This window comes from Tinamus guttatus, unplaced genomic scaffold (genome assembly GCF_059628265.1).
Source record: "Tinamus guttatus ecotype Peru unplaced genomic scaffold, ASM5962826v1 Tinamus_guttatus_pri_ptg000383l, whole genome shotgun sequence".
NCBI classification, from domain to species: domain Eukaryota; kingdom Metazoa; phylum Chordata; class Aves; order Tinamiformes; family Tinamidae; genus Tinamus; species Tinamus guttatus.
The window spans coordinates 7,621,381-7,647,967 of record NW_028288917.1 but is presented as its reverse complement, the minus strand read 5'-3'; the positions used below and the strand labels follow the sequence as shown (position 1 = coordinate 7,647,967).

Sequence of the window (26,587 nt, the reverse complement as noted above, 5' to 3'; positions counted from 1 at the left end):
TCGGTACTTTACTTGGTTTGAAGATAACAGGATACTGGTCTAGGTACTCACTTTCAGCCATTTTTTTGGGCAGAGGACCAAGTCATGTAACCTTAATTTTACTGAAATATTTTAGCAGTTAAGTAAACAAACTTTAATATTTGCAACTAACAAACAAGAAGTATTAGTAATATATTTTAGGACCACTGTGCAAATGTGTAGTATAATTCATCCAATCCTAGTACTTGAGAAGATTAGTATTTTTTTAATCTGTAGATAAATTCCCCAGCAATTTTTAAGACATTTTTGCACTGTATGTGTTGTGTTCTGTTAATGAATGGTTGGAAGATTGAAACATTTGAAGAGATTTCAAAACATTAAATTTTGCCGAAGTTGTTTTTTTTTGCCTTTGGCTGAGTGAAATTGTTGTCTTTCTTGATTCCTTAAATATTTTAAAATTGCAGTTTCACCGGTCACTGGCACAAGTTGCTAGTGTACTCTGTGAAGTTCAAAACGTTCCTTAGTAACAATGCATTGGGGCTGTGTTCCAGGGCACCTCACTGTATATTTTTCTAGGGAGTCTTCCATGACCGCTGGCGCGGTGCAAGCTTGGCCCTTCGAGTGAGGACGGTGTTGAACTGCCTCCTCGTGCTCCCTGCAGTGAGAACCATGCAAAGCGCAGCGCCCAGGTTGTCAGCCGCCCCGGCTGCCTGCCTGCTCCTGCTGAGCTCCTTGCGGGTAGTTCCCCTCTCCCTGGGGAGCTGGGCAGCAGCAGGCAGCTCCGCCAGGCCCTCCTGCCTCGCCAGTGGGCCCAGGGAGAGGGTCTAGCTGAGGGATTCCTTCCCCTCTGCAATTCCCTGGGTTGTAGCAGGAGCTGCTAAGCTGTAAGCAGAGTATCCTTGAGGTTGTTCTGTGCTGCTTCAGGAACAAAACAGCTACTAGAGCAGCCTCAGGAGGAGGGAAACTTCATTGGAACTGCATGATCCTCCTGAGGTGCAGCCCAGCTCAGTCATGGTCCTTCACTGCCTGGTGAGAACCGAATGGGCCTCCTCCCATATTCCTTGTGCAGCTAACATTGCCCTGCAGTGGAAGTTTGCTTGCTGATGATGTTTAATCATCATTCTGCTATAGAATCATTTTTCAGCTTGGCTCTGAAAGTCTGTGAAATAGTGAATTTGTTCTGTGTGTGTTTTTAGGATACTTGAGAAGTCAAGTGCTACTCAGTATGAATAGGACAGGCAGAATATTGCAGCTAAGAAAGGTTCAGTCTTTCAGCTCTTGTAGCTATTACATGGCATACTTAAGTGTATTTGTGATTTCAACCCCTGTGTCATCAAGAACCTAGCTTTCCTTGGAAAAAAGCTTTTTTTTTTTTTTTTTTTTTTTTTTTTAAGCAGGTAGCACTGTTGTTCTCTGCAGCAAAAAGAAATCTGATGCTTTACATAAAACAGGTTTGAATACTGTTCTGCTCTTCTCACACTGGAATTTCATATTTTGACTTTCAGGCTATATTTGACTGGATAGACGTTGCTGTCAGCAAGTTAGCAGCCATATCTCCAGTTGGAACAGATCTGGAAACAGTGAAGCAGCAAACTGAGGAACTTAAGGTATGAACTAGCTATATATTTCATTTATACTTTTTTATCTGACTACATTTTCTGTATTATTTGGTATTTTTCTGTATTTTTCAAGCGTCAAAGCAATTTTCATTTTCAATTTTTAGTAGGAAGAATTTGTGTGAAAATTTCAAAATATATTTCATTGCAAACTTTTCCTTTTAAAATGTATGGCATTGATTTTGGCGAGACTGTGTTTTATTCTGTGAATATGTTCTGATAGTTGAAAAACACTTGCAGTTTCTCTTCTTCTCTTTCAAAGGTTATGAAGAGAATTCTTCTGTCATGACCTGTCATGTCATTTTTTCTTGTGCCCAACATTTGCAGCTTTCTTGAGACACTTTGAAAATATCCCCAAAGCTTTTCACTTCTGTCACTATAGGTTCTATTTAACTGCTCAAAGGGTCATATATGTTCTTCCCAGTAGATCCAGTCAGCTGTAAATCTAGATCTCAGGTTAACCTAGAAACCTTTTGCTATGGATCTGTGGCTGGGTATGCTCCTGGCATTGGTACGCTATTATACATACTTTAAATAAAAGCAGAGACATGTAGATCAAGTGGAAGGCCTTGGTTTTCTTCCTGGCTTGTACATTCTCTTCCTGTCTGTGGGCAGGTTGTTCAATCTATTTTTATAGTGCAACTTCATATGAATATTAATGACTTATCTTATAAAGGTCAGAATAAGAATGCACGTATGCAGCTTGTATTCAGGCTGCTGCCAAAGGTGCCTTTATAGGAGGGTGCTTTGCCCTAAGAAAATTTGCTCTTCGATCTTTTGAAGAATAATCCTATGAGAAGTCCAGAGTACTATATTATCACAACCACAAGAGCTGCAAATTACTCAAGTTCTATTCAGCCTTTGTTACAAACCAGAGAGATCTTTAGAGAGTCATCGTACATTTGGCATCTGCCTTTACCATCCTCTGTTCACAATTAGCAATTTCTGACGGAATAGTGAGACATTATTGCATATTTTCAATGATTTGAGATTGTCTGGGTTATTAGTGCCTTGCATGCATTATGACCCAGGAAATACATCTATACACCAGTATTAAAGAAAACCCAACATTTATGAAAGCTGACAATGCTGCATTAGTATTGTAAGCATTACTATACTGTGCTACATCCAAAATGGTCATTACTTGTGGTATATTTACTTGTATTTTTTTCTATTCATCATAGCAATTTAAGACAGAAGCTTATCAGCAGCAGATAGAAATGGAAAGACTGAACCACCAGGCAGAACTGCTGCTGAAGAAGGTAACAAATGAAAGTGACAGTCACACAGTTCAAGACCCTCTCTCGGAGCTCAAACTACTGTGGGACAAACTAGAAGAACAAATTATCAATAGGCAGGTAAGTAAACTTGAAAGGGAGGGCTTTATTCATGGCTTAGATGTTCAAGGAAAGATGTTCTTTCATGATTTTAAACCCTTGGCAGCATTTTTGTGTCACTTCCTCAATCCGCAGTGTCACATCAAATCATTTCACGTTGTGGTTTTTTTTTTTATGAAGTCTTAAGCAGTTAAACACACACTTATATGTACAAAATCATCATCAACTGCTGAGCGGGCCTCGTTCTCTTAAAAACTTAAACTATTTCATGCTGTTTCCAAACTAGTTATCAAAGCAAAACAGAGGTATTTAAAGATGCTGTGCTTTGAAGTGTATTTCTTTCTCAACTGATTCAGTTCACTGCAAAGAAACAGCTTTAAAGAGTTCAGACACCAAGTTGCATTTCTGTTAACATTATACCTCAGATGATGAAAACTACTACCATATTTCTGAGGAGCGAATCTGCCAACTCTATGAGATCTCTGATGGTGAGGAATTTAGGCCGGTTTGTAAGTAAGCCTGGTTTACAATGGAAGTGCTAATTCAGCTCTAACTGCAGAGGCAGTTTCTCTGGTAACTGCTTCTCTGTGTTTTGTGCTCTCAGATTCGTGAACCTCATTCAGTGAATGAAGCAACTAGTGCTAACTTAAGTCAATTCAGTGGCACTGTGAAGCCATTTTGTTGTTAACTTTATTTTATTTTCACTGTAGCACAAGCTGGAGGGTGCCTTGCTAGCCTTGGGGCAGTTCCAGCATGCCCTGGATGAGTTACTGACGTGGCTGACGCATGCAGAGGAGTTGCTGAATGAACAGAAACCTGCGGGTGGAGACCCCAAGGCTATTGAAATCGAACTTGCCAAACATCATGTATGTAATTATACTGAATATTAACTGAAACATTTTTTGATGTTTATCTTACTGATGAGTGTTGTTATAAAACTGGATACTTGATATATAATTCTCTGTGGAGAATTTCAAGGTGCAGATTATGGCTGAAATGCACAGTTGGAAGTGAATATCTTTCCTCTTGCTCCTCTGTATTTCCTCCTTCCTTGCATGTACCAAGCAACTGGCATAGCCTTTATTGAAAAAGAGCAGCTCACTGGTCTTCACATTCGTTTGACCCAGGAAGCTCTAAAGTCATCGTAGCTGCTATTCTCCCTGAAGCCATAAACTCCCTGGTTAGTTCTGCTTGGGCCAGGGCTTGCAGAATGCACTTAAACATTTAAACAGCTGGGCTTCTTGTTTCTCAAATTGCTTCTCAGAGGAAAAGCAGTTTGCTATGAAAACTGGCCAAACTGTGCCTCAGTCATGACCAACTAAAAAGAGGTGCTGCTCTCAAATTCTCAGCAAGCTATAGGGGTAACCCTGCCTTCATCTTTATGTCTTTCTAAATTACAATGTAGGTTTTGTAATTACTTTTAATAACTAGTGTGCCTTTGGAGTCCATGGAAGAAGAGAGCTTCTCCTTTATTTTGAAGGGTATCTTCCAAGAGGGAGACTTCTTGTCTACCTGTTTGTGTGGCTGTTGATGATGAGGTGGCTTCTTTTTAGCGCTGAAGATTTCCAACTAGCCTCATAATTCTTCTCCTTTCCTTTAAATCCGCCATTTAAATTTCATCTTGTATATCATGTGAAAAAAATATCCTTGTTCAGAGTTCCTCTTGGATTTAGAGAGAATAGATTGACAGCATAAAAATACCTACACATTATGTTGTCTGTGTTAATGCAGTTTTACAGCTTCTCTGTAGCTTTGGGACCTCCTGTGTATTCAGCAGGAACTTGAGCAGATTAAAATATGTACTTGCCCTTTGTGCCTACTGTTAGAAACCTGCCTTTAGAAACAAAATCACCAACCCAGCACCACTCTGTGGCACCCTTATGGTCTCGGTGAACACAAGTGTTTTACTACTGAAGAACGTCTAGACACGGCTGATTACTTCTCCCACCTAGGGTGCTGAAGGAGTTCAGCAAACACACGAACCAGTCTATTTCCTTTTCACAAAACAGAGTGTATAGGTTAGAAAGTTCACACAGTGGCACTTCCTCTGGTAGCCTGGAAAAACATCCATCTCTTCAAAAATTTCAGAAAGAATAAACTTTTTTTTCAGGGAGCCTCAGCAGGAAGGAAGGAAGAAAATGCATCTGTTTCTGTGAATGACTTTTTCAATTGGGAGAGGAAAATAACTAAGATCTTTAGTGCTTAGGCTAGAAGAAATAATAGAAATGTGATGCATTTTCTGCATATGAGGACTACCTGTAACTCCATATTTAGTCAAACGCTATTTTATTTAAAAGCCCCTTTGGAGATAAGTTTATGTTTTCTTTTCCATATGCTAGCATCCTAGTGCTTATTGCTCATTACGGTTCTTTTGTGGTTCATGGGAATGAGTTTTTAACCAGCTGCGAGGAGATTTTATGGTGTTAGCTTTGCAGTCCTTTTACCCTACTTCTCCGTGAGTAATGAGCAATACTGTATGGAACACTGTTTGCACACCCTACTCTCTAAATAAAAGTGTTATGAAAGAAAAGTATGTAGTTAAGTTGAGTGAAGTTATAGTAGATATCTCAGACATGGTTCTTCTCTAGCAGTACTAGAAACCTTTCACAATTGTGCATCATTATTGGGAAAGAATATATTGCTTTTACTAGATATAAAAGTGAAATATATCCTATTGGGTGTTAGTGCTTTTGTTTGAAGTGAGATTAATTAATGCAGCATTAATTGCTAATAGCAGTGCAAATTTTAAACAGTAGCTCAAGTTAATGTAGTTACGAACGTGGCCGTAAATGTTGTATCCCAACTGTAGGTGCTACAGAACGATGTCTTAGCCCATCAGTCCACGGTGGAAGCTGTTACGAAAGCAGGAAAGGACTTGATTGAATCAAACGCTGTGGAAAAAGCAGGTAAACTACGGCACAAGTTGAAACTTCTGGATCAGCGCTGGCAAAACGTGCTGAAGAAAACAGAACGGAGGAAACAGCATCTGGACAAGGCCTTGATCCAGGTGAAAAGGAAATGGGCAAATAAAGAGATAACTCAGACAAAGGGCCTTTTAGCATGAAATCCCTAGATGTGTGTATTAGAAGTTGACCTAAATCAAAAGCAAAATGCAGAACACCCATGAATTTAGAGAAGGTTTTGATCTGGCTGCATCTTTCACAGCTGGCCACTGTCTTTGATAGTGCTGAACCAAGACTTCAGATTTTGGCATTTTAGAAGACTGGAAGTTCTGTATAGATACATTATTTGGTGAAAACATTGATCTCACAATGAGAAGGCTCATTTAGCCTTCTTTCATGAGTTCCATTTTTGTTGTCATTGTTGTTTTTATCTTTTGTATTGCATGCAACAAGTTTAAATTTTGTTTTGGAATTTCTGTTGATTATTGCAAATACCTGATAGAATCTGTTGGCAGTACGCTTCAGCCTGAGTTAATATTAGAATGGAAAACATTTAAGCAGGCTCTAAAATGCTACAATGTGATTTAGGCCCAAGGTTTCCATGGTGAGGTTGAAGATATGCAGCATTGGCTGACAGACACTGAACGTCCGCTGTTGGCATCAAGACCTGTTGGAGGTTTACCAGAAACAGCAAGGGAGCAGCTCAATGCCCATATGGTAAGTATCAGTGTTAGAACACCCTGCAAATTGCATTTCAGGGCTAAGTATCCTCCATGAGTGTTTATGGTAAATACAGAGCATGCTCTATATACTCACAATGCCTGTGCAGTATCTTAAAACATTTTACTGGCCTTCAAACCAGAAACTGTTATTTGCAGTGTTGCAAAAGGAATAGTCTGGGAGAGGACCAAAGCTAAACTGCCGTTAAGACCGAGACAGAAATAAAAGATGTTTTTGCATCCTCGTTCACAGAAAGAAAAAGATCAAATGTTTACAGTTTCTTCAGAGTGATTAATGTTCTTCTCCCCTCTATCCCCGTAACTACATTTCTGCTTTTTCTGAGGTACAAAGATTAGCCTAAAAATGATCCACAGTCACTTGGAGAAGATCCTGAAATGAAGGAACTGATTCTCTCTGTTCTTTAACCAAAGCTGATTTTCTAATCAACAGAGATGTTAGAGGGCTCCTGGGTCATACAGTGAGTGTTATTTAATTAGAAATGGAAAGCTGGTCAGGCTGCCTCAGTTATTCCCTTCTTTAAGAAAAATGCTATGGATTTTTTTCCCCCCGCAGAGAACCATTGCGCTTGACCAAACCCACTGATTTCCTATCTTACCTCAAAGGAAAGCAGTCCATAGTGCTCCATTTATATACAACCATGCTGTGCTGTTAGGACTGGATACAAGCCCAGGTCCAGTGATCTGAACTCCTGACCCCTGGCTCAGATGCGAGAACCATATTTACTGAACTGTCCTTGAGTTCTGGCTTGCCTGACACAGTTTCCATTAGAACAGCCCGTTGTCATAGATTTGTAATCTTATTTTGGAATGACGCTGAAGGCTTTTACCCAAAAGTGCAGGGGTAGGTTGTGTTTATTTCAAAAGTTACCAGTAACATTCTCTTTGAGAGTAAAAAGCAGAGAACCTTACTTTTTTGGACAAAGAGTTCTTTCTTTCTTGCAATTTTAAAAATAGTTATGTAAAAAAGATGGAAAAAAAACAATAGAAATACAAATAGAACTTGCTGTTTTGAAAGCCCCTACCCCTTGATAACCTTTTCACCTTGTCTTAAGAAAAGAACTTTTTTTCAGATGAAGGGAGTTAAAAATAAAGGGAGAGTCAGTGGAGCTCATTCCATTTTATGTCATGTTTTTCGAATGAGATCAAGACAGAACAATTTTCCCCTGGGAAGTTTCAGGCTTTGCTTTAGTTCATGCCTTTAGAGTGTCTATCAGTAAGTCATTTGCTAGTTTTATGACCTTTACATATTGATTAAAGAGTGTTTAAACTGAGTTTCATACCACAGTCAGTGTGAATGTCTTCCGGATAACATCTACTCTTTAGGTGGAAAAACTTCCTAACTGCACCTTGTACCAAGTTGTTACTGTACTGTGGGCTGTCACATACATAACTACAGACATTGGCTCATCATCTTTTAATGTGTATAAACCTTAAGGAAAAACCAAACAAGAAAAAAAAAAGGATTTGGTTAGAGTTTAGTTAAACCTCACCACATCCATGCAGATCTATGTAAATTTTCAGTTTTTGGGCAGCTGAAAAGCTGAGGCCAGGTGTCATGCTGAATGCGACTGAGCTTGCAAACTTCCAGCTTGCCATTAAATGATCCAAAATGTGGTAATTTGTGAGGCGTGGCTAAAGAACAAAACTTTGCTCTGTGTTTGTTGTGCTTGTCATTGGAAATGATATGTTACCATCTCCTTGAGTCCAACATCTGTGTTACAGACAGGGGTAGAACAACCCCCAGTGGTCACCAGTTCACAGATGGGCTTGAGGCTGGGTAGCGCTTCCAGCTAAGCAGCTCCAGGAACACCAAGGATATGAAACAAAATTACAGGACACCAATAGCAAAGGGATTGAAAAGAGGCTTCCTTTCACCAGAAAGCATTTCATTTCTCTTAGATCCCAATTTCAAATGACTTGAATTCCTCCTGGCCTATTACGACTGTGATTTCCCTCCAGCATTAGCCCCAGGCCTGGCATCTCTAAGGGGTCAGTGCTGCACTGAAACACACGGCTCTGGGAACTCTGCCCAAACTCTCAGTGGGTTCCCAGGCACCTGGGGGCAGTTGTGGCATGGCAGCTGCCCAGAAAGTGGGATCTGGGCCCCCTTTCCCTGTGATTTCCCTCTGAGCTGGGAAAGATGAAGCTTTATATCCTGAGAAAAATGTTTTTTGGGAGGTTGGGAAAATAAGGAAGAGTAGGTGACAAAATGTTTTGTAGTCCCCAAGAAGGAAGGAAGGAAGGAAGCAGGCTTTGTGGCCTATGAAAATCTCAGCTCCTGCTCTGACCTGCTTCCTGCTTGTCCCTCCTGGGGATCAAGGACAAGCCTGTGCCCAGGCTCTTCTACCCCAGAGACATTGTTGGCTTCAGGCTCCTTTCCTCAGAGCCAGAAGGGAAAGTCCCTGCTATGTACAGGACAATTATTCCTCATCTTCTTAAACATGTTGCTCATTTGGGCATCTGCACCAGCTTTGATGATGCATTTTGAATGGTCTGCTCTAAATTATGAAAATGTCCTTTTGAGTCAGAGGGAAATATGAGTGTTCCAGTTCTCTTGCCACCTCATATTTAACATGGTTGAAATAAAAGAATAGTTTATAGAACAGTTAACAGATAAAACTGCTTTTATACATTACTGCTGCATTATAGCATATAGGTTAAAATCTTCTGTGTACAGGCAAAGCCTTTAGTCCTGGTGCCTGGCAAGCGAAGGAAGATGCGGGCTAAACGAGAGACGATAAAGGAGCCCTCCCAGGTTGTCCCACCACTTTCTGACGATGTGTTGGACAGCTCTGGGCTTGCAGCCTGCTGAATAATGCTGACACCCTTTGTGTCTCAGCTGCATGTGGACTTGAACTGAATTGTAGCAAATGTTGCACAGTGAGATAAGCACATAGTATTTTCATTGCAAGGCTTTGGAGCTCAGTGAAAACATCTGACAGACAATACAAGCCCTCATTTCCTGAAGAACTAGGCCCTTCCTTTGCTCATTTGGCCTTTTGAGAATTACATGGGATTCCTGTCTTAATTGTACCCACAAAGTGTTGGGGAAAGAGTAGGTACTGTGATAAAGAGTATGGAATTTCGACCTGACTTTTATTTTATTTTTTTAATTTAGGAACTTTGTGCTGCTTTTGGAGACAAAGAAGAGGCATATAAGTGTCTAATAGAGAAAGGCCGGCAGATGCTTGGAAAATGCCCAAAATCTGCTAGAACGAGTGTTGAGCAGGACATAAATAACTTAAAAGAAAAATGGGAATCGGTACAAACAAAGCTCAGCGAAAGAAAAGTACGTGATCTTAAAAGTAGAAGTGTGAATCATGTATTTTAGCATGTTATTGTCTAGTCCTTTTATACATACAAACTTGCTTTATCTTTCAGATCTTTCAGTTATGCGAAATTCTTTGAAATGTTTAGCAAGTGCTAAGAAAACAATGGGATTCAAGAAGTTGATTTACCCTAATTGGGAGTGAAAAAGAAATTTGTTTCATAGAAATATGTTAACAAATGCTGTCACATATTCATTTTCTAGAATGAGGGCTTTTGTGAGTTGTTTTTTTTTTTTAATTTTAGTGTTCATAGGCATGAGAAAATGAATAAACTTATTTGATCTTTCAGTTTTATTTCTTTCTCAACACAGAATTGCTGCTTTCGTTTTCCTAGCTTTTATTCACTTCTTAGATTTCAAAACATTTGGCCTTCTGTCACCTACTTGAAGTAACTACCTTCTGATTTAACATAGCTCAGTAGGACCATATCAGCGATGTGCAACATGAGTTTCGGTATTATTAATTTTGTTTTGCTTTCATTTCTTTATGAAGCATAGTCCATTTGTTCTCCTTCTGTCTAACAATGAATAATACCAATAGCTACAAACAGAGGAACTGTTGATATTATTCATTGTTAGACAGCAAAAGCATTACAATGTGGTTGTATGAAAATCTCTGACCACCTTCAAATAAAACAACAACAACAACAACAACAACACAAAAACAAAAACAAAAACAAAACAAAACAAAAAGCTGTATCTGAAACATGGTGTTGATACAAGCAACAAAAATGATGATTGGGCATTATTCAGAAGATATGTGCAGGCAAACTTGTTTTTTTTTTTCCTTAGTGCAAGAGAATAAATTAGATGGTATCTCCAAGTCCCCCCAGGTGCACTGCTGCCTTAGCTTTGTGAGCTGCTACTGGTTTTGCCTTGAAATTGGTAAAGCCACATGTTCCATTACAAATAAGGAGTGCAATATAAAATGTTTGATTGGGGAAAACTGGAAACCTGGTAGTAGATGTTGGATTTTCTACTTATTTACCTCATTTTGCTGTTTCTTTTGTATCTATGTCCTTCGATATACTCATATGTGGGCTGTTAGTTTAAAAAGTAAAACTTTGAGGCAGGAACTTTGAGACAGAAAAATATTAAAAAAAAAACTCCTCCAAAATGCTAAGTAGAAATGGTTCGGTTGGCGGAAGCACCTATAAAACATCAACTGATGCAAAGTATGGCCTATTTTACAGACCAAACTGGAAAATGCGCTCAGTTTAGCAATGGAGTTCCACAATTCACTTCAAGACTTCATCAACTGGCTTACGCAGGCTGAGCAAACTCTAACTGCCGCTTCTCGGCCAAGTCTTATCTTGGATACTGTCTTGTTTCAAATTGATGAACACAAGGTATGTAAAGAAACAGATGTGCAGTGTTCTTCTCCCACTCTTTGGAGATACAGGGTTCATTTGGACGTTGTTTAAGTAATGCTGGCACTCAAGAGAAATGTTTAATTTGTTTTAAAATTGTATTTTATGGTCTTTCCTACTGCATCATCCTTTATCGGACTGTTTCTCGGTGCTACCCAGTGCATGAGCAACATAGTATTGAGAGTATTTTTTTCTTTTCTTTTCTCCGCCCCCCCCAAGGCTTTTGCCACAGAAGTGAATTCTCATCGGGATCAGATGCTAGAGCTGGACAAAACTGGAAGCCATTTGAAGTATTTCAGCCAGAAACAAGATGTTGTCCTTATTAAGAATCTGCTTATTAGTGTTCAGAGTAGATGGGAGAAAGTAGTTCAACACTTAGCTGAAAGAGGAAGAGCTTTGGATGAAGCAAGAAAAAGAGCCAAACAGGTAATGTGGCGGCTGTTGTGCAACTCTTTGAACTTAGCTGTAATTAAATGCAGGCCCTGGAGGTATATGGGACTTTAAAGCACTTTCAAGCAAGTCTGGGTTTAGTGTAAGAGATTTTGTTGAATTGGTGGAGCAATTTCTGTGATTCAATCACAGAGCACTTCATTTGGAAGGTAAAAGCTTCATTTTCAACCCGAGTAGCGACTTCTGTCTAGAGTGCAGGATAGTCTGAAAATTGCAGTATGGCTTCCAGATGTATATTAGGGCCATCTGTCTTCAAAAAGAAGTCGCACAATTAACTCCTTATATTTTAAGGAGTGTGATGAACCCCTTTTCCCTGTTTTGTGCGAGTATTGCTTAGCGTTTTCTCCTTAGGTTTGCGCTGTGCCCTAATACTCATTGCTTCCCGATCTAATATGTTAGTTAATAGTAAATGTTAGTTTAATAATGTTCTGTGCAGAAAGATCTCTCTGTTTATTTCCTTAAAACAAAATGAGGAGGTTTTCCTCACACGGTTTTCGTCAACAGGGAACAGCTTTCATTTTTTCCTTAGATTCATGTTCCCCTTACTGAGGAGTTAAACAACAGAATGCAGAACACAGGAGAGGAATGTTTAGTGCTGTTGTCTCATGTAGGCAATAGCTCAGGTCTATTCTTGAGGTTTTTAGTGACCATTACTAAAGAAGGAGTCTAAGTGACAACCACATTGACAGAAGTCACCAAAATTTCTCTGAAAGTTGCATCCTGCATGTACAGATCATGTATGTGAAAGAAGAGAGAGAGAAAAGAGCTAGGTTGAGTCAGTTGGGCCAGTGTCTCTTAGAGAAAGCAAGGACAGAAGGCTCACTGATCCTTTTCCAAGTTTGCAAAATGCTTGGTTGACCTGTAAAGAATATATAATTCTTTTGACCATTTCATACACCACTATGTATTTAAATCAATACAAATCTCACTTTCCCACAGTTCCATGAAGCCTGGCATAAACTCATGGAATGGCTGGAAGAATCAGAGAAGTCATTGGACTCAGAGCTCGAAATTGCAAACGACCCTGACAAAATAAAGCTACAGCTTGTGCAGCATAAGGTGAGTGATGGCTGGTAAAATGCAAGATGCCCAGTGAGATGGCAGGCAAGCCTGTCACCTTTGTACCAGGTAGGCTTACTGCCTCACTATAGTGGAAAGGATCATACCAACTGGTGCTGTGTTGCCAGTGGTAAAGTTAGTGCAACTGGAAAAAGTTCTACTACCCAACTACTATGGGCAAAAAGGAGAAACTTCTGGATTAGCCTGGCTTTCCAAGCAAATAATGCTATTTTGAAAGAGAAGGAAGCTCTGCAGTGCCATGAGACACAGAGCAAAACCAAAAGCTTAGCCCTTACTTTGTTTTTATTTTTGTAAAGTGCCATGAACGTACTGCTAAGGATCAAGTGGATCAAGTAGACGCTTCAAAAATAGGCTATTTCTAAAAATTCATCTTGGAGCAGTTTCCTCAGAGACAGAGTAGTGAAATATCATTCATTCTTCTGCATTTTGTCATATAATTACTTCTTCTCTATTTTATTCTCCTTGTCACCTTTCAGTCCTATTTTTTTTCATTCTGAACTGTATTCACCAAGTTAGCAACTCTTTCTATTTCCTTTTTCATGTATATTCTGATGACTTACAAGTCTTTGGCTTGTATCTTAAGGATTGTTTACTGTATCAATGTACTTGTATAATTTATCATTTCACAGTTTGTGTGAGGATTTAAGATTGTTTATCAAACCGGGGAATGTTCTCTTTTAATATGGGAAAATTGGTCAAGTAAAAATTGTGTTACCTATGTTTGCTGTTAAAATTGTTAGATAAAGCCTGCATGAACATTCTGTTACGCTAACTCTGCAGTTTCAGCTTGTTCTGGGATTGCTGTTGTTGCCAAAGTCCAAAGTCAGCTCTGAGAAGTTAGGAAAAAAAATCCTTCTGTTCAGATCGTCTTTCTTGTCTGCTCTAATCGTAGCCCTTTTCTAATACTTCCACTCTTCCCCTTTCTTCATATAAGAATGCAAACCCCCCGTGAATACAATCAACACACTCTGCCTTGGCTTGCGGGTTCTTCCTGTCTCTCAGTCCTTACTTCTCCTCTCATTAAATTTAGGCTTCATGTCCCACTTGTTCTTTCTGCCTGCAACAGCACCTTCTATGAGTCCAGACCTCCTCACACTATTTGGCAGACTACTCATTTCTGTGAATGAAGTCTCTTCTGCAGTTTCTTTTCCTACAAAATGCCAGCGGGCAGTAGCTACTCAAGTTGCTTGAATCTCATTTATTGTAAGGAACAGGATGGTATGTGGCACCGGGGGCATTGAGATTAAAGCTGGTGATTTGGAGGAAGAAGGTGAATGTAGACGGAGGAGGGAGTTCTGTGGGCTTTGTGACTTTAAACTTCAAACCACCCTCTCCAAGAAATGGAACGCAATTGTTTTTTAACGAGCTGTTGAACCTCCCAGCACTGCAGTGTCCTTCCTTGTGCTTTCAGTCTCTTCCTTCCACTCCCATGTTTACTCCCTGTGTCTGTCTTTGCCTTTTCTGTCCAGCCTTGAAGGTTTCCTTGCTCTATTCAGTTAATGACTTTGATATCTGAACTGAATGCGTGTGTTCTCTGTGCGTGCTGTAAGCAATAATTTGCGCTCACTCTTTGCCAGGTTGTTGCTGCCAAAAAAACAAGAGAAAAGAAAAAAAAAGAAAAAAAAAAAAGAAAAAAGGAGCTGAAAGCCAATGTGCTTTCTCCCTCTCACATCTAGTGGGTTGCCAGGAATTTTGGGGGGTTACGCGTGGTCTGTGTATTGGCATTTTTTTCCCCATTTGTAGAAGTTAGGTATGGAAAACCCCCTACTAGATCACACAGTCCACTCCTCTGCTAACACTGAGTGTTCTTTATGATAGATTTATGTGCACCTCACTATCTGTATGTTCCTGTCTACTTTAGCAAGGAGGCATATAGTTAATTATTGAGGTTTCATTCCCTTTACCTATCTACTCTTGGCAGCTGCAATGTCTTAAACCACAATCTGCTCTCAGTCACACCTCTTTGAAATTAAAGGCACGTAGATTTGGTATGATGTGTGCAGACCAGCTCTCAAAGAATGCATTAACTAAAACCCTCCGTGCTCCTCCTTATCGGTCCTAACTGAGGGATCCTTCTCTGACTGCCCTTTCTTTTTGCTTTTTGTGCAAATCAAGTAACAGTGAGTGTGTAGCTCTAGGTAGTTAATAAGACCTGTCAAATAGGAGGAGCATGACACAAACATGCACATTATTCTCGGTAAAGTCAGCCCACACTTCCCATGGCTTATCCCTATCCTTGCCTCCTCCCGCTTCACACACCCTTCATTCCCTTCCTCTCAACAGAACCTCTTTGGCCTGCTATCCTTTGTGTCAGGTAAGAGTATTTGACTCTTGTACAACTGAGAATCGTAAAGCAAACTTGTGGCGTTTTTTCTTTTTTTCTTTTTTCTTTTTTCCCTTTTTTTTTTTTTTTACCAGTTTCCCACTAATAATCCCACTAATAATGAAGGCACAAAAGAAGGCACAATTTAAGAATTAGACATTTCTACATAGGAGGCTGCTTTTATCTTTTGGCACTGTTCATTCACATATATAATGGCTTGCCGTGCCATCCTGTTAACTTCTCCGAGGTCTCAGATGGGGTGTGTTTCTGGGTGTTCCCTTGTGAAAAATTACCAGAAACTCTACACAGATTTTCCCATCAGAGCTGCCAGGCAACTGTGGCTATGGCATCACCGTCATCTTCAAGTGTTTCTCTATCCTAATAACTTGGTTCCAACCTGAACTACATTATTGGGATCCCCCCTGACTTCCTCCTGTGCCTCAATCCACGTGCTTTTGGCATACAATTCTTCCTGGTTATGATATGCTTTAATCTAGTGAGGATTCAGTGCTCATGACTCAAAGTGGACCATGCTGAGCTGAAGCAGGGTCAGCCTTTGGGACACTCTATCCTAGCTTGAAATCTTAGTCTAAGGAGATATAGCATGAAGACCCCTCATGCTTCATGTTCATGCTTCCCAAGGAGCACATTTGTCTTTCTCAGCAAACTGAACTTCAGGAATATTGTGTCAGGACAAGAATCACCACTGTCGTTGAAGGAGGGTATTTCCAGGAATTCTTCCAGTAGGTGTAGAGCTGCTTTTACAGAGAGGGACAAAAGACCTGGGCTCTGCTAAAATCTCAAGCCACTTCTTTATATGACTTTCACCTTCACCGTGGTACTAGCAGACTAGAAACATTGCACTAAGTAGTAAAATGAAGTAGGTAAAATTTTCATGCAACCACAATTGACACTGTAAATAATATGGCAAAGATTAATCAACTACAGGCTGAAGGCAGTTAATGCTAGATGAGTGTTTTCTTTTTCTTCCATGCAGGAATTCCAGAAATCCCTAGGTGCCAAACATTCTGTGTATGATACCACAAATAGGACTGGACGCTCCTTGAAAGAGAAGACCACTTTGGCTGATGACAATTTGAAACTAGATGATATGCTGAGTGAATTAAGAGATAAATGGGATACAATTTGTGGAAAATCAGTAGAAAGGTAAATGAAAAGCCAATTTATATATTATTTTGGCAGGTAAGGAGGGTTATGACAATTCTTTGGGCTTCTGCTTTGGTTTCTGTGGTGTATGAGTAAAACGAGAAATGGTATCTTGTTTGATAATTCAGTGCCAAAACAGTAAAATACTAGAAATGCATCCTCCCTGCTTTCCTTGTGCTATGGAAGAGGATTGAGAAGAGCCAGAGGAGCATCCCTCATCTGTTTGGGAACCTGATTTGCACTGGTGTGTGCTAAGAGAGTGGATAAAGCCCTAGCAGCCTGCTTGGTATTAGCTTCTTTCTACCACACTTGCGTGGTCTGTCCTGTTCCTTTCACTCACGAGCCAATGTATTTGGGGGTAGCCCAGGGAAGGGAGACGGATATTGCCTTTTCCAGAGACAGAAAAATGTGTACATGTTCATAGCTTGGAAAAGCATTTTGTACATCCCCTGTGGAACCATGGATCCCGTTAACAGCTCTTAGTTGTTGCCACCTTATGTTGAAAAGGTTGCCTTAACACCTGTAAGTGATCTTAACTTCACTTTTTTTTTTTTTCTTTCTTTTCCCAGGCAAAATAAACTGGAGGAAGCCCTGTTGTTCTCAGGTCAGTTTACTGATGCTTTGCAAGCTCTCATTGACTGGCTCTACAGAATTGAGCCACAACTAGCAGAAGATCAGCCAGTACACGGTGACATCGATTTAGTGATGAATCTGATTGACAATCATAAGGTAATTTTAAAAGTACCCATCCTTTTTAATTACTGAACTGCTAGTAAGTGTCATGTTTTAATACTGTCTTTATTTGGCTATTCTGTAATTTTAGAAACATAGAATGTTTCTTGAAGTAAGAAGTTAATAACCTATTGGCATCAGTTAGCTTTGAGATATTCCCTATAATTCAGCCTTCCTGTGCATTATGAATATCATATCAATCACAACTGCAAGTTTATGAATATTTATATGAACCCGAGCTCTGGCACTTGGCAAGGTTAGGAGATGAAGGGTCAGTCAGGATTCACCCATCAATGTCTTTGGGTGTTCAAAGGTTGTTCAGGGAGGAGGAGCTTTTGTCCATCAAGGAAAAAATAACAACCAAAAACCTCCAACCAACCAAAGCTCAGGTGTTCTCTGAAAAGAGCCCGAAATGTGCTGGAACTGCTTCTGAAATCCTGTTGTATCCCCCGGTTAGGTCATACTGACACAGTAGATTGTAATATTGCATATTGACAATTACAGTATACTCTGTATACAATACACAATGTGTAATATACAACATAAGTTTTAAAAGGATCCTTTATGTAACTGGGGCTTGTTCTGTGTGTCAATGTACTCTCATGAAAATAAAGCAGTATGTGGCAAGATTTGCAGCCCTACCAGTCAGACCTCCAGATGGAGTTTTAATTCTGTTCTTACCATATTTACCTTTCTCCTTGATAGTTAGCATTTTATGTGATCTTTGCTTGCTGGGGCAATCTTGCACATTTATTGCAATGTCAGATGAATTGCTTTGACAAGAATTTCAAGCCAGTGTGGTTAGGAGGATAGATTTCCCATACATTGCATTGAGATAGTTGTTCTCAGGACGTGCCTGCCATTTTAGTACTATATTATTTTCTTTTTTTTTTTTTTTTAAGGAAGAGTAGCTTGATGAGAACTGCATGAACTTTTTTTTTTTTTTTTTTTTTTACTATTACAAGCTCCAAACTTCTTCCAAACAAGACATTTGCAAACACAGCATGACAAAACATTGTGTGCAAACTGCAAAAGGTAGAGGGTAAAGATCTTTTATTTAAATGAGCAGAACTTTTGCATTTTGTATCACTTAGATGGAGATATTCTGGACTGAACTAAACTCATGTTTTGATATCTTCTTGTAAGGTCTTCTTTTTGTTATCCTTTGTATAATTATGTTATGAAATTGAGCATTCCACATGTATTTTGTGGTGCCTAGGCCTTCCAGAAAGAGCTGGGAAAAAGGACGAGCAGTGTGCAGGCCCTGAAGCGCTCCGCCAGAGAGCTCATGGAAGGCAGCCGCGATGACTCGTCCTGGGTCAAAGTGCAAATGCTGGAGTTGAGCACTCGCTGGGAGACAGTTTGTGCCCTCTCAGTGTCCAAGCAGACACGACTGGAACAGGCTCTCCGCCAGGTGAGAGGACTGCTGATACCACGTGCAGCTGAGGAGAAGCAAAGCAATACTACGTGCCAGCTGCCCCAAATTTTTGTTTGCATTTCTTTTGATTTTATTCCATATCATCTAGGCTATGCAGAAAATACAGGTCTCATCTCTCCAGCTGCTTCATGAAAGCACTGCCTGTGTGATTTGTCAGCCGAGAGGCGTGATGTTCTCAGCTGAGTTGCACAGGCACTGTAATTCAGGTGGCTAAAAGCAGGAACAGGCTTTTAGGCTTCCTGGAGTTTTGAGGGGGATGCTCAAGATGTTTCTAAAATGAGGAGAATGCAGTACTGTAAATCATTGACTTTCTAATGGAAAGTTCATGTGCCAGTGCCACACCTGGGCTCGCTTTTCCTGGCTAAGCCGCAGGGTGTCTGTCTGGTCCCCTCAAGAGTGACCTGCCTTTCTGGTGTTCAACAGGCAGAAGAATTCCACACTGTTGTTCATGTTCTCTTGGAGTGGCTGGCAGAGGCTGAGCAGGCCCTTCGTTTCCATGGAGTCCTTCCAGATGATGAAGAGGCTCTGCGGGCACTAATGGAGCAGCACAGGGTAAGCAGGAAAATAAAGCAGATCTGATTCATTCTGATCCATCTATTGTAGGGTGGAAATGAGGAAACAAAGCAAAATCTAGCTCATGGATTCAAATAGAGCATCCATGGTTCGTCTTTGCAACTGCTTTTATAGAGAAATTAGAAAATTGCTGGATTTGAGAGTGCGGTGCCCATACGTAGTGGGGGTTCTTCTTTGAGTTGTATTGGTTTAATAAGGAAACCGTGAATATTTAGAACGTTGCTAATAAACATCAAGAGATGGATTCAGAAAGCTCTGTGGAACAAATGCCACCAGGCAATTCCATCACAAAGTGTCACAGTTGCAAAGTGTCTTCTTAACACCACTGAACATACCATCCTATACTTTTCCTTCAAGGTCATCTTTAGATGTGAGCAGAATGCTGTTATCATCCATTAACCTTCTGTCATGGTGAAGCACCGTGCTCTCACGCTTCACCTGCTTGAGATAGTGAAATATTGCAGTGCCATAGGTATTGCCCATGCTGTATGACAAGCCATCAACCTGACTTTGCAGTAAGGAAATGGTAAAAAGGCTGGGTGAAGAGCATGACTAAAAGTATAAATTTCCAAGCTTTGAGTGATCTAGAAGCCTTTGAAATTGCAGATTATCCATTTACTTAGAAGTTACTCAGATTTCTTCTTTAACTTTGGGCACTATCTAACTGAAATTGTCACTTCTGACTAGGAATTTATGAAGAAACTGGATGATAAAAAGGCAGAGCTGAGTAAAGCAACAGGCATGGGGGAAGCTTTGCTAGCTATCTGCCACCCAGACTCCGTTACCACCATCAAGCACTGGATAACAATCATCCGAGCCAGATTCGAAGAGGTCAGTCTCTCTCAAGGCATCTTCACAGAAACAGTCTGTCTCTGGTTGCAACACAGGTGGCATTAACATGGTAGTTATATTGAGAGGAAATGACCCAGCTGTTGAGAAACGAACATTTAAAATACCCAGCGATGTATGCGAATGCCATGCTTCCACTGGATATATTTTAAAACTTAAAGGACTTAAGGAACTAAAGCAAGTTCAAGTTCATTTGTATGTATTAGAGGGAATACTGCCTGACACCTGTCACTTGAGTAAAACTGTGTCTAAGGAGAAACTTAAAATACAACAAAAAATAACAAGGCGAGCTTGAAACATCATTCTGTCATTGCATTGAGTGCAATGTATTCTTAATCTGTGAGATTTCTGAATGATTTAAGCAGCTACAAGGAGGTCCCAGAAAACACGCTGCACACTCAGCTGCTAAATGTAGCATTTTGTGTGTGTATGAAGTTTAGAGAAAAACAAATGCTACTATCAGCAAAGGATGGCCCAGGAATGCCCAGAAGGAAGGCAGCGTCCTCCTCCTTCCCCATCTCTCTGAGTCCTGTGTCATTCATTAGCTCATACACAGAGCGTGATCAAGTCCTTACTAAGTTGCCAGAAGTCCCGGTTCTGAGCGTTTATTGGTGTCTAGATGAGAATTTCTGTGGCAAGTGTGGTTGAACTGGGAATTCTGGCACCTAGCACCTTTAGGAAGCTAGCCACGTTGCTAACGAAGCGTCAGTAGGTCCTGGGAGGAAAATGTGGGTTTACAGTTAGTATGACAATGTAAAATAAATTTCAAAGGGTTCCAGATGTGCCAATATTCATGCACTGATTCTTTTATCCAGGTATTAGCATGGACTAAACAACATCAGCAGAGACTTGCAGGAGCTCTCTCTGGACTTATTGCTAACCAGGAATTGCTGGAAGCCCTATTATCCTGGTTGCAGTGGGCAGAGACCATACTTATTGAGAAGGATAAAGAGGATATTCCCCAGGAGATTGAGGAAGTTAAAGCGCTCATAGCAGAGCACCAGGTAAGGTGTATTCAACGACACTTGTCTCCTACGCGTTCCACAGCTGGTGCTCCCATCTCAGCTTCCAATAACTGCAGGTGAATCTGCTTCACTGTGTCCTCTCTTAATCCTGCCGTCACTTTCTGGGTACTTGTGCGTGTGCTTTAGGTGTGTGTGATGTGCCTGTGGTTTATTCAACACAAAGAGGAGGTAAGAAACAAAAAAATCCATCCAGTGCAGCATTGTTCTAAAAGCAAACCTAGAGCTCCCTGTTGGAACAAGGCTAATAATGATCAAAACCCCACAACACGTGCAAATATGTTACAGTGTGCTGCCTTAGAACTAGTGTGCAGCATGGCTATACTGACTGTACTGCAAAAATCTGTTTTATAAAGTGCCAGAGGGAGCTGCCGGCGCAGTGAGTGCTCAGAAGCACGGCACGATTCACATACCAGAGCTTGGCCATCTCATTTCCCTGACCTGCGGTCTGTACAAGAAAGGACAGACCTTACACAAGCCTTACACAGTTAAGGAAGCAAAAAAGTTTAGCAAACTGTTTTTAGATTTAGGCTATGTTAAATAGCCAGGCCATGGTGGTCCTAAAGTGTTCCTAAGAGTTTATATTGATGATATTTTTCTGCCTGTGAAAAAAGTACTTTATCTGTGGTCTCTTGTGAGGCTGACGTTGTTAGAGTCTTTCTTTTTCACTGCTGATCTTGCAACTTTGGTGTTTTGACATTGTATGTGTTTTTCATCTTTGTACTCGCTTTCGTGTATTGTGAATTAAAATAATCTCTATTTGATTGCAGACTTTCATGGAGGAAATGACCAGAAAACAACCTGATGTGGATAAAGTTACAAAGACCTACAAAAGAAAGGCAGTTGAACCTATTCCAGTACAATCTCATATTCCCATCCTTGATAAGGGGAGAGCAGGAAGTAAGTAATGAAGTATTTTGGAGCAGGCCACTTACTCTGGCTAGAAAGTTGCCTGTGAATATAAATAACCTAAAAGGTATGATGAGCAACAGAGCACTCATGTGAAAGGGGGTGAAATTCTCTTTGCTGATTTTTCTAATTATCATATATTTTTCATTGTCATTAAACTTTTTTTTTACAATAAATTTCTATTTCAATTATGCTGATAGAGAAGATATGACCATGACACTTACTGGAATTAAATTGGTATCAGTTTTGTTCTGAAAATAAAAGCAGAACATAACGTTTTAAAATTTGTCCGTACTTCTTGCATATGCACTTTATTGCCTGTAGACTTTGATGAGCTAATAAACTTCTAATAATATGTACAGGTTGATTGTTTGTCAACCTAGTATTATTCAAAAGTAAAAATACGTTTTTTTCACATAGATGTAAGAACAAAAATTTGCTTTTAATGTTTGTTAAGTTATATGGAAATTATGTTAGGAAGTCTTCTGTTCAGCCATGTTTAATGGAAAGTGAGTCCTCAAGTCTGGAATTTGCTTTTTGTATTTTATATATACTGACCTGTTGCATTTTTTAGATATGCTTCCCCATACATGTTTGGAATTTACTTCTAAAATCACATTTTTACTTTACAAAGCTGTCTCAAAAAATGTTTTTTATGACTTTATTTAACCTGTGCAGGTTCACTGGGGCAGCCAGTAGTAGCTGCCAGTAGCAAAAGCTAAATAGCGTAACCACAATGTAGTCCTGCCCAAGCAGTGTCAAAGGCTTATTGGAAAGAATCATACCAGAATTTGGGCTCATTATTTGGGACAAAAAAAGTAGTTTTAGGAAGTTCAAGTACCCTTCCTCAGAATGTTTTCTTTGAACTGTGTGAGACTTTTATTGTGTTTTAACAGGAAAGCGTTCCCCAACACCAGGCATTTATCCATCAGCAGCCCAGACACAAATCGAAACCAAGAATCCAAGGGTAAACCTGTTAGTCAGCAAATGGCAGCAAGTCTGGCTGCTGGCCTTGGAGAGAAGGAGGAAACTTAATGATGCTTTGGACAGACTTGAAGAGGTCAGTAAAGATCCTCATAATTCCCATACTCTGCATTTTTTTTTAACTCTGCATTTCCTGGATTACACTGGCAGTAAACCTTCTGGTGTTGTGTTTTTGTAGCCTATGATATGGCTAGTTTAAAACACTGTGATACCTTCCCTTTAAAATCATTCTTTTTATAACTGAGGCAAGATTCTCAGGGACCTGCACAAATGTTTTAAGCAGTCAACTGTTTAAAAGAATCCAGATAATAATATCTCTTTCATTGATTTTCAAAAATTTCCCATTTCAACTTAAAAAAAAAAAGCTCTTTCTCTTTTTTTGAAGTTGAAAGAATTTGCCAACTTTGATTTTGATATTTGGAGGAAAAAATACATGCGATGGATGAACCATAAGAAGTCTCGTGTGATGGACTTCTTTAGGAGGATTGATAAAGATCAGGATGGAAAGATAACAAGACAGGAATTTATCGATGGAATTCTTTCTTCAAGTAAGTTTTACAATTAATGATAAACTTCAAGACATCTCATGATAATTTATTTTCTTTTAGTGTGTACTACGTGGGCCATTGTGTTACGCACAGATTTCTCCTTCCGAGTCACTGATTATGATTTTGAGATGACAGTTATTTTACTTTAAATTGTTTCTGGAGTCTAGAAACTCTTTTTAGGTCTAAGATCAGTTTGTTTGTACATGGTTTAATCCCTATTAACCATCCTGATATTTTCCTCGACCATTTCATAAAGCATCCTTCTGTATGTTAATATTCCACTGCTGATGAGCTTGATCTAAAGGAAGGTTTCACGAAAACGGCCCATGTTCCTCAACTGCGCAGGCCTTGCTTTCTAAATTTAATTAACGTTAAATTCTTGCATGGCCTTTCTTCATTAACAATTTGTCTTCTCATGTCTGGTATTTTATGATCTTTGGAAGTCAGGAATACTATAAAAAAATTCTATCTTACAGTTTCATCTGTGCCCTCTCTTGTGCATCGCTCCTCAGACCGCACTAGGACACTCAGTTTTATACAACAGCTCATTTTTTTAAGAAAGATGATTTTAGTCCTTTGAATTTTGTAGGCATTTTGATAAACATTATCTTCCACCTAGTTTCTCAAAGCCATAAAAAGATCTGTGATAAAGTCAATAATTGTAATGGGATTGAAAAGCCAAAAAAATTAACCTTCTGGTGTTGTCTTTTATCTTACAGAATTCCCAACAAGCCGGCTGGAAATGAGTGCTGTTGCGGACATTTTTGATAGAGATGGTGATGGATATATTGACTATTATGAATTTGTAGCAGCTCTTCATCCAAACAAGGATGCCTACAAGCCTCTCACGGATGCCGACAAAATTGAAGACGAGGTACCCTTTCTGCTTGCATGGATAGCAAATCCTATTCTACTGTAGTCACAGTGTTTAATATGTAATGGGATTTTCCTGTCAATGTAATTTGCAGTTTTCCAGTCATATAAGTTTTTTTTTCAAAACATGGTATTAGCAGTAAAGTAATTATCCAATTCTGATTTTTTTTGTTTGCTTTTTAAGGTTACAAGGCAGGTAGCCAAATGTAAATGTGCAAAGCGATTTCAAGTGGAACAGATTGGGGATAACAAGTACAGGGTAAGTCTTACTAATGACTTTCCTTGCTCTTTCAGCTTAAAGATTCTCCATATGACATGACTATGCAAGAAATTAGGTTATATCAATTTACAGAAATTTTGTATGACATTTTTCTTTCAGTCTGTCTCAGTTTTATATGAATTATTCTTATTAGAATATACAGGCTAATCCTGTAGATAAGTGCTGCTGCATTTATTAATTTTTACTGAAACTACAGAAGCTATTTTCAATGATTGGGAATTTTCAAAAGCCAACTGCATATATACATAAATAAAAGAGGTCCTGCAAATCCAAACTTATTGTCTAAATATCTAAAGTGTTTAAACTGTACCTGTTTTTTTCTTTTTTAGTATGATAAGAACTGATCTATGGTATTATGTTAACTTCAAAAATGTGTGGCTGAAGTATATTCTATCACTTTTACTCCCCTTTCACCTGTCATTTTATTGGAGCACACTCTTTCTTCATCTGTAGAAGGACAAGCAATGTGTTAGATCTGCAGAACAATTTAGATGACAGAAAAAAAAATATGTGTATCACATTGTAGAGAAGTATTTGCTATCCCTAGACTCAATAACCAGAACCATTTCAGATGAGATATGTGTTTTTAGCTACAAGAGCTTATTAAATACTCTTAGATGATTACAAAAGACCAAACAGCCATGGGAAGGAAACAAAGGCCTCGAGAAGTCTTCAGTATTCAGTCTCTGGAGAGCTAGCTACCTGCTCATCTCTGAACTAGATACCTTATTTAGAATGTCTAATTTGTTTGTTTGCATGTGTTTAGAATCTTGTAGAGAATTTCCTGTAAACTAATTGTGTCTTTCTTCCATTTTTCATTTCTTATCAGTTCTTCCTGGGAAATCAGGTATAAACCAGTGGAATGTGTTATGAAGTTTCTCCCTTTATTTTTTTTCTCCCTCTAACCTCACTAATGTGTAGTATTTGAAGCTTGCAGTGGTCAGTCCTCCCACCATCCGTTCATCTTCAGCTAATTCATTTCTGCCCGGCTGCGGTGTCCCCTTTGGTGCTCAGGAACATACCTTTCCCGGGGAGCCTCACCGCCCTGCTTGTTCCTTGACCATTTTTTCATTAAGGAGATTACTTTTAAAGGAACCAGATAATGATCAGCAGCAATTGACATAATAAAAATCTTGGATATTTAAACTATAATTTAAAACTGCTATTTTACAAGTTTCTGGTTTTGTAGCAGAATATTCCAAGATAACAAGTTACGTTTTTAGGTTAAGATCTGAGTTACTGGTAGGAAAAATGCCTCGAGAGAAGCCTCTGTGCAGCTCTCCAAAAGCCCTGCTGCGTGAATTAACTCCAGCATAGACAGCTCCTAAAGGATATGCTGTCTGAGCCTTGCTCTAATTGTCTGGCAGGGTTTAAATAGAGAATTAAGGTGGGATGGGGAGGTGGCTTAAGAAAAGGGAAAAAAGAGATGATCATTAGGATTTCTAGAAAAAAAAATTCTTTTGAAACAAGCCAATGAAAATAAATGGCACAGATTTGGATGCCCTTTTTTGGTTTCTTTGTTCTACATATGTAAAATGGTTCTTTTTTATGCATATTTTGAGTGCATTTATATATATATATATATATAAACCCTTTAGAGATAATGCTCATTTAAATTTTCTCATTTATAGCATTTTTTTTGTTACTCAGTGGCAAGCTTTGCTTCTGTTTGGTTCCAAAAAGTAATACTCCTTTAATCTTACTCTTCTCCTTGGCTTGAGCAGTATCAAACAATTCAACTCCTTTAAGGTAGCACATTGGGGTGATTTGCCTTCAAGGCATTTCAGTGCCCTCACTGGAGCAAGTAGATATTCTGGGCTATGGCCAGCCTCCTCCAAGCTCACAGGTTCTTCCACAGATCTGTATTTGACTCTCTTGGTTTCAACGAGTTCTCTGCAAACACTTGTGTGTCAGAGTGCTGCCTATGGCCTAATAATCTGATTTCAAGTAAATAAATGTTTTAGTGGCATCATCTAAAAAGTACTGAATCTTTCTGGTTAGCCTTTCTGAGATCATGGGGTCAACATTTTGATCACTTTTTCCTGACCCAGATTTAAACAGACATGGTTCATCCAAGTTTTGTTAT

At 39.4% G+C, this 26,587-nt stretch overlaps 1 protein-coding gene across 1 annotated transcript in view; it reads left to right on the top strand.

Annotated features, from left to right (window-relative positions):
- Positions 1-26,587, top strand: part of LOC148593556 (dystonin-like) — a 98,003-nt gene that overhangs the window by 63,162 nt on the left and 8,254 nt on the right. The window contains 21 exon segments of the mRNA XM_088530548.1: positions 1,485-1,586; positions 2,780-2,953; positions 3,643-3,798; positions 5,742-5,939; positions 6,424-6,552; positions 9,694-9,864; positions 11,097-11,252; positions 11,493-11,699; positions 12,663-12,782; positions 16,124-16,293; positions 16,863-17,022; positions 18,245-18,439; positions 18,887-19,015; positions 19,724-19,867; positions 20,701-20,889; positions 21,678-21,807; positions 22,713-22,876; positions 23,186-23,348; positions 24,068-24,222; positions 24,406-24,480; positions 25,331-25,348. Coding sequence (XP_088386674.1) covers positions 1,485-1,586; positions 2,780-2,953; positions 3,643-3,798; positions 5,742-5,939; positions 6,424-6,552; positions 9,694-9,864; positions 11,097-11,252; positions 11,493-11,699; positions 12,663-12,782; positions 16,124-16,293; positions 16,863-17,022; positions 18,245-18,439; positions 18,887-19,015; positions 19,724-19,867; positions 20,701-20,889; positions 21,678-21,807; positions 22,713-22,876; positions 23,186-23,348; positions 24,068-24,222; positions 24,406-24,480; positions 25,331-25,348 — 3,105 coding nt within the window.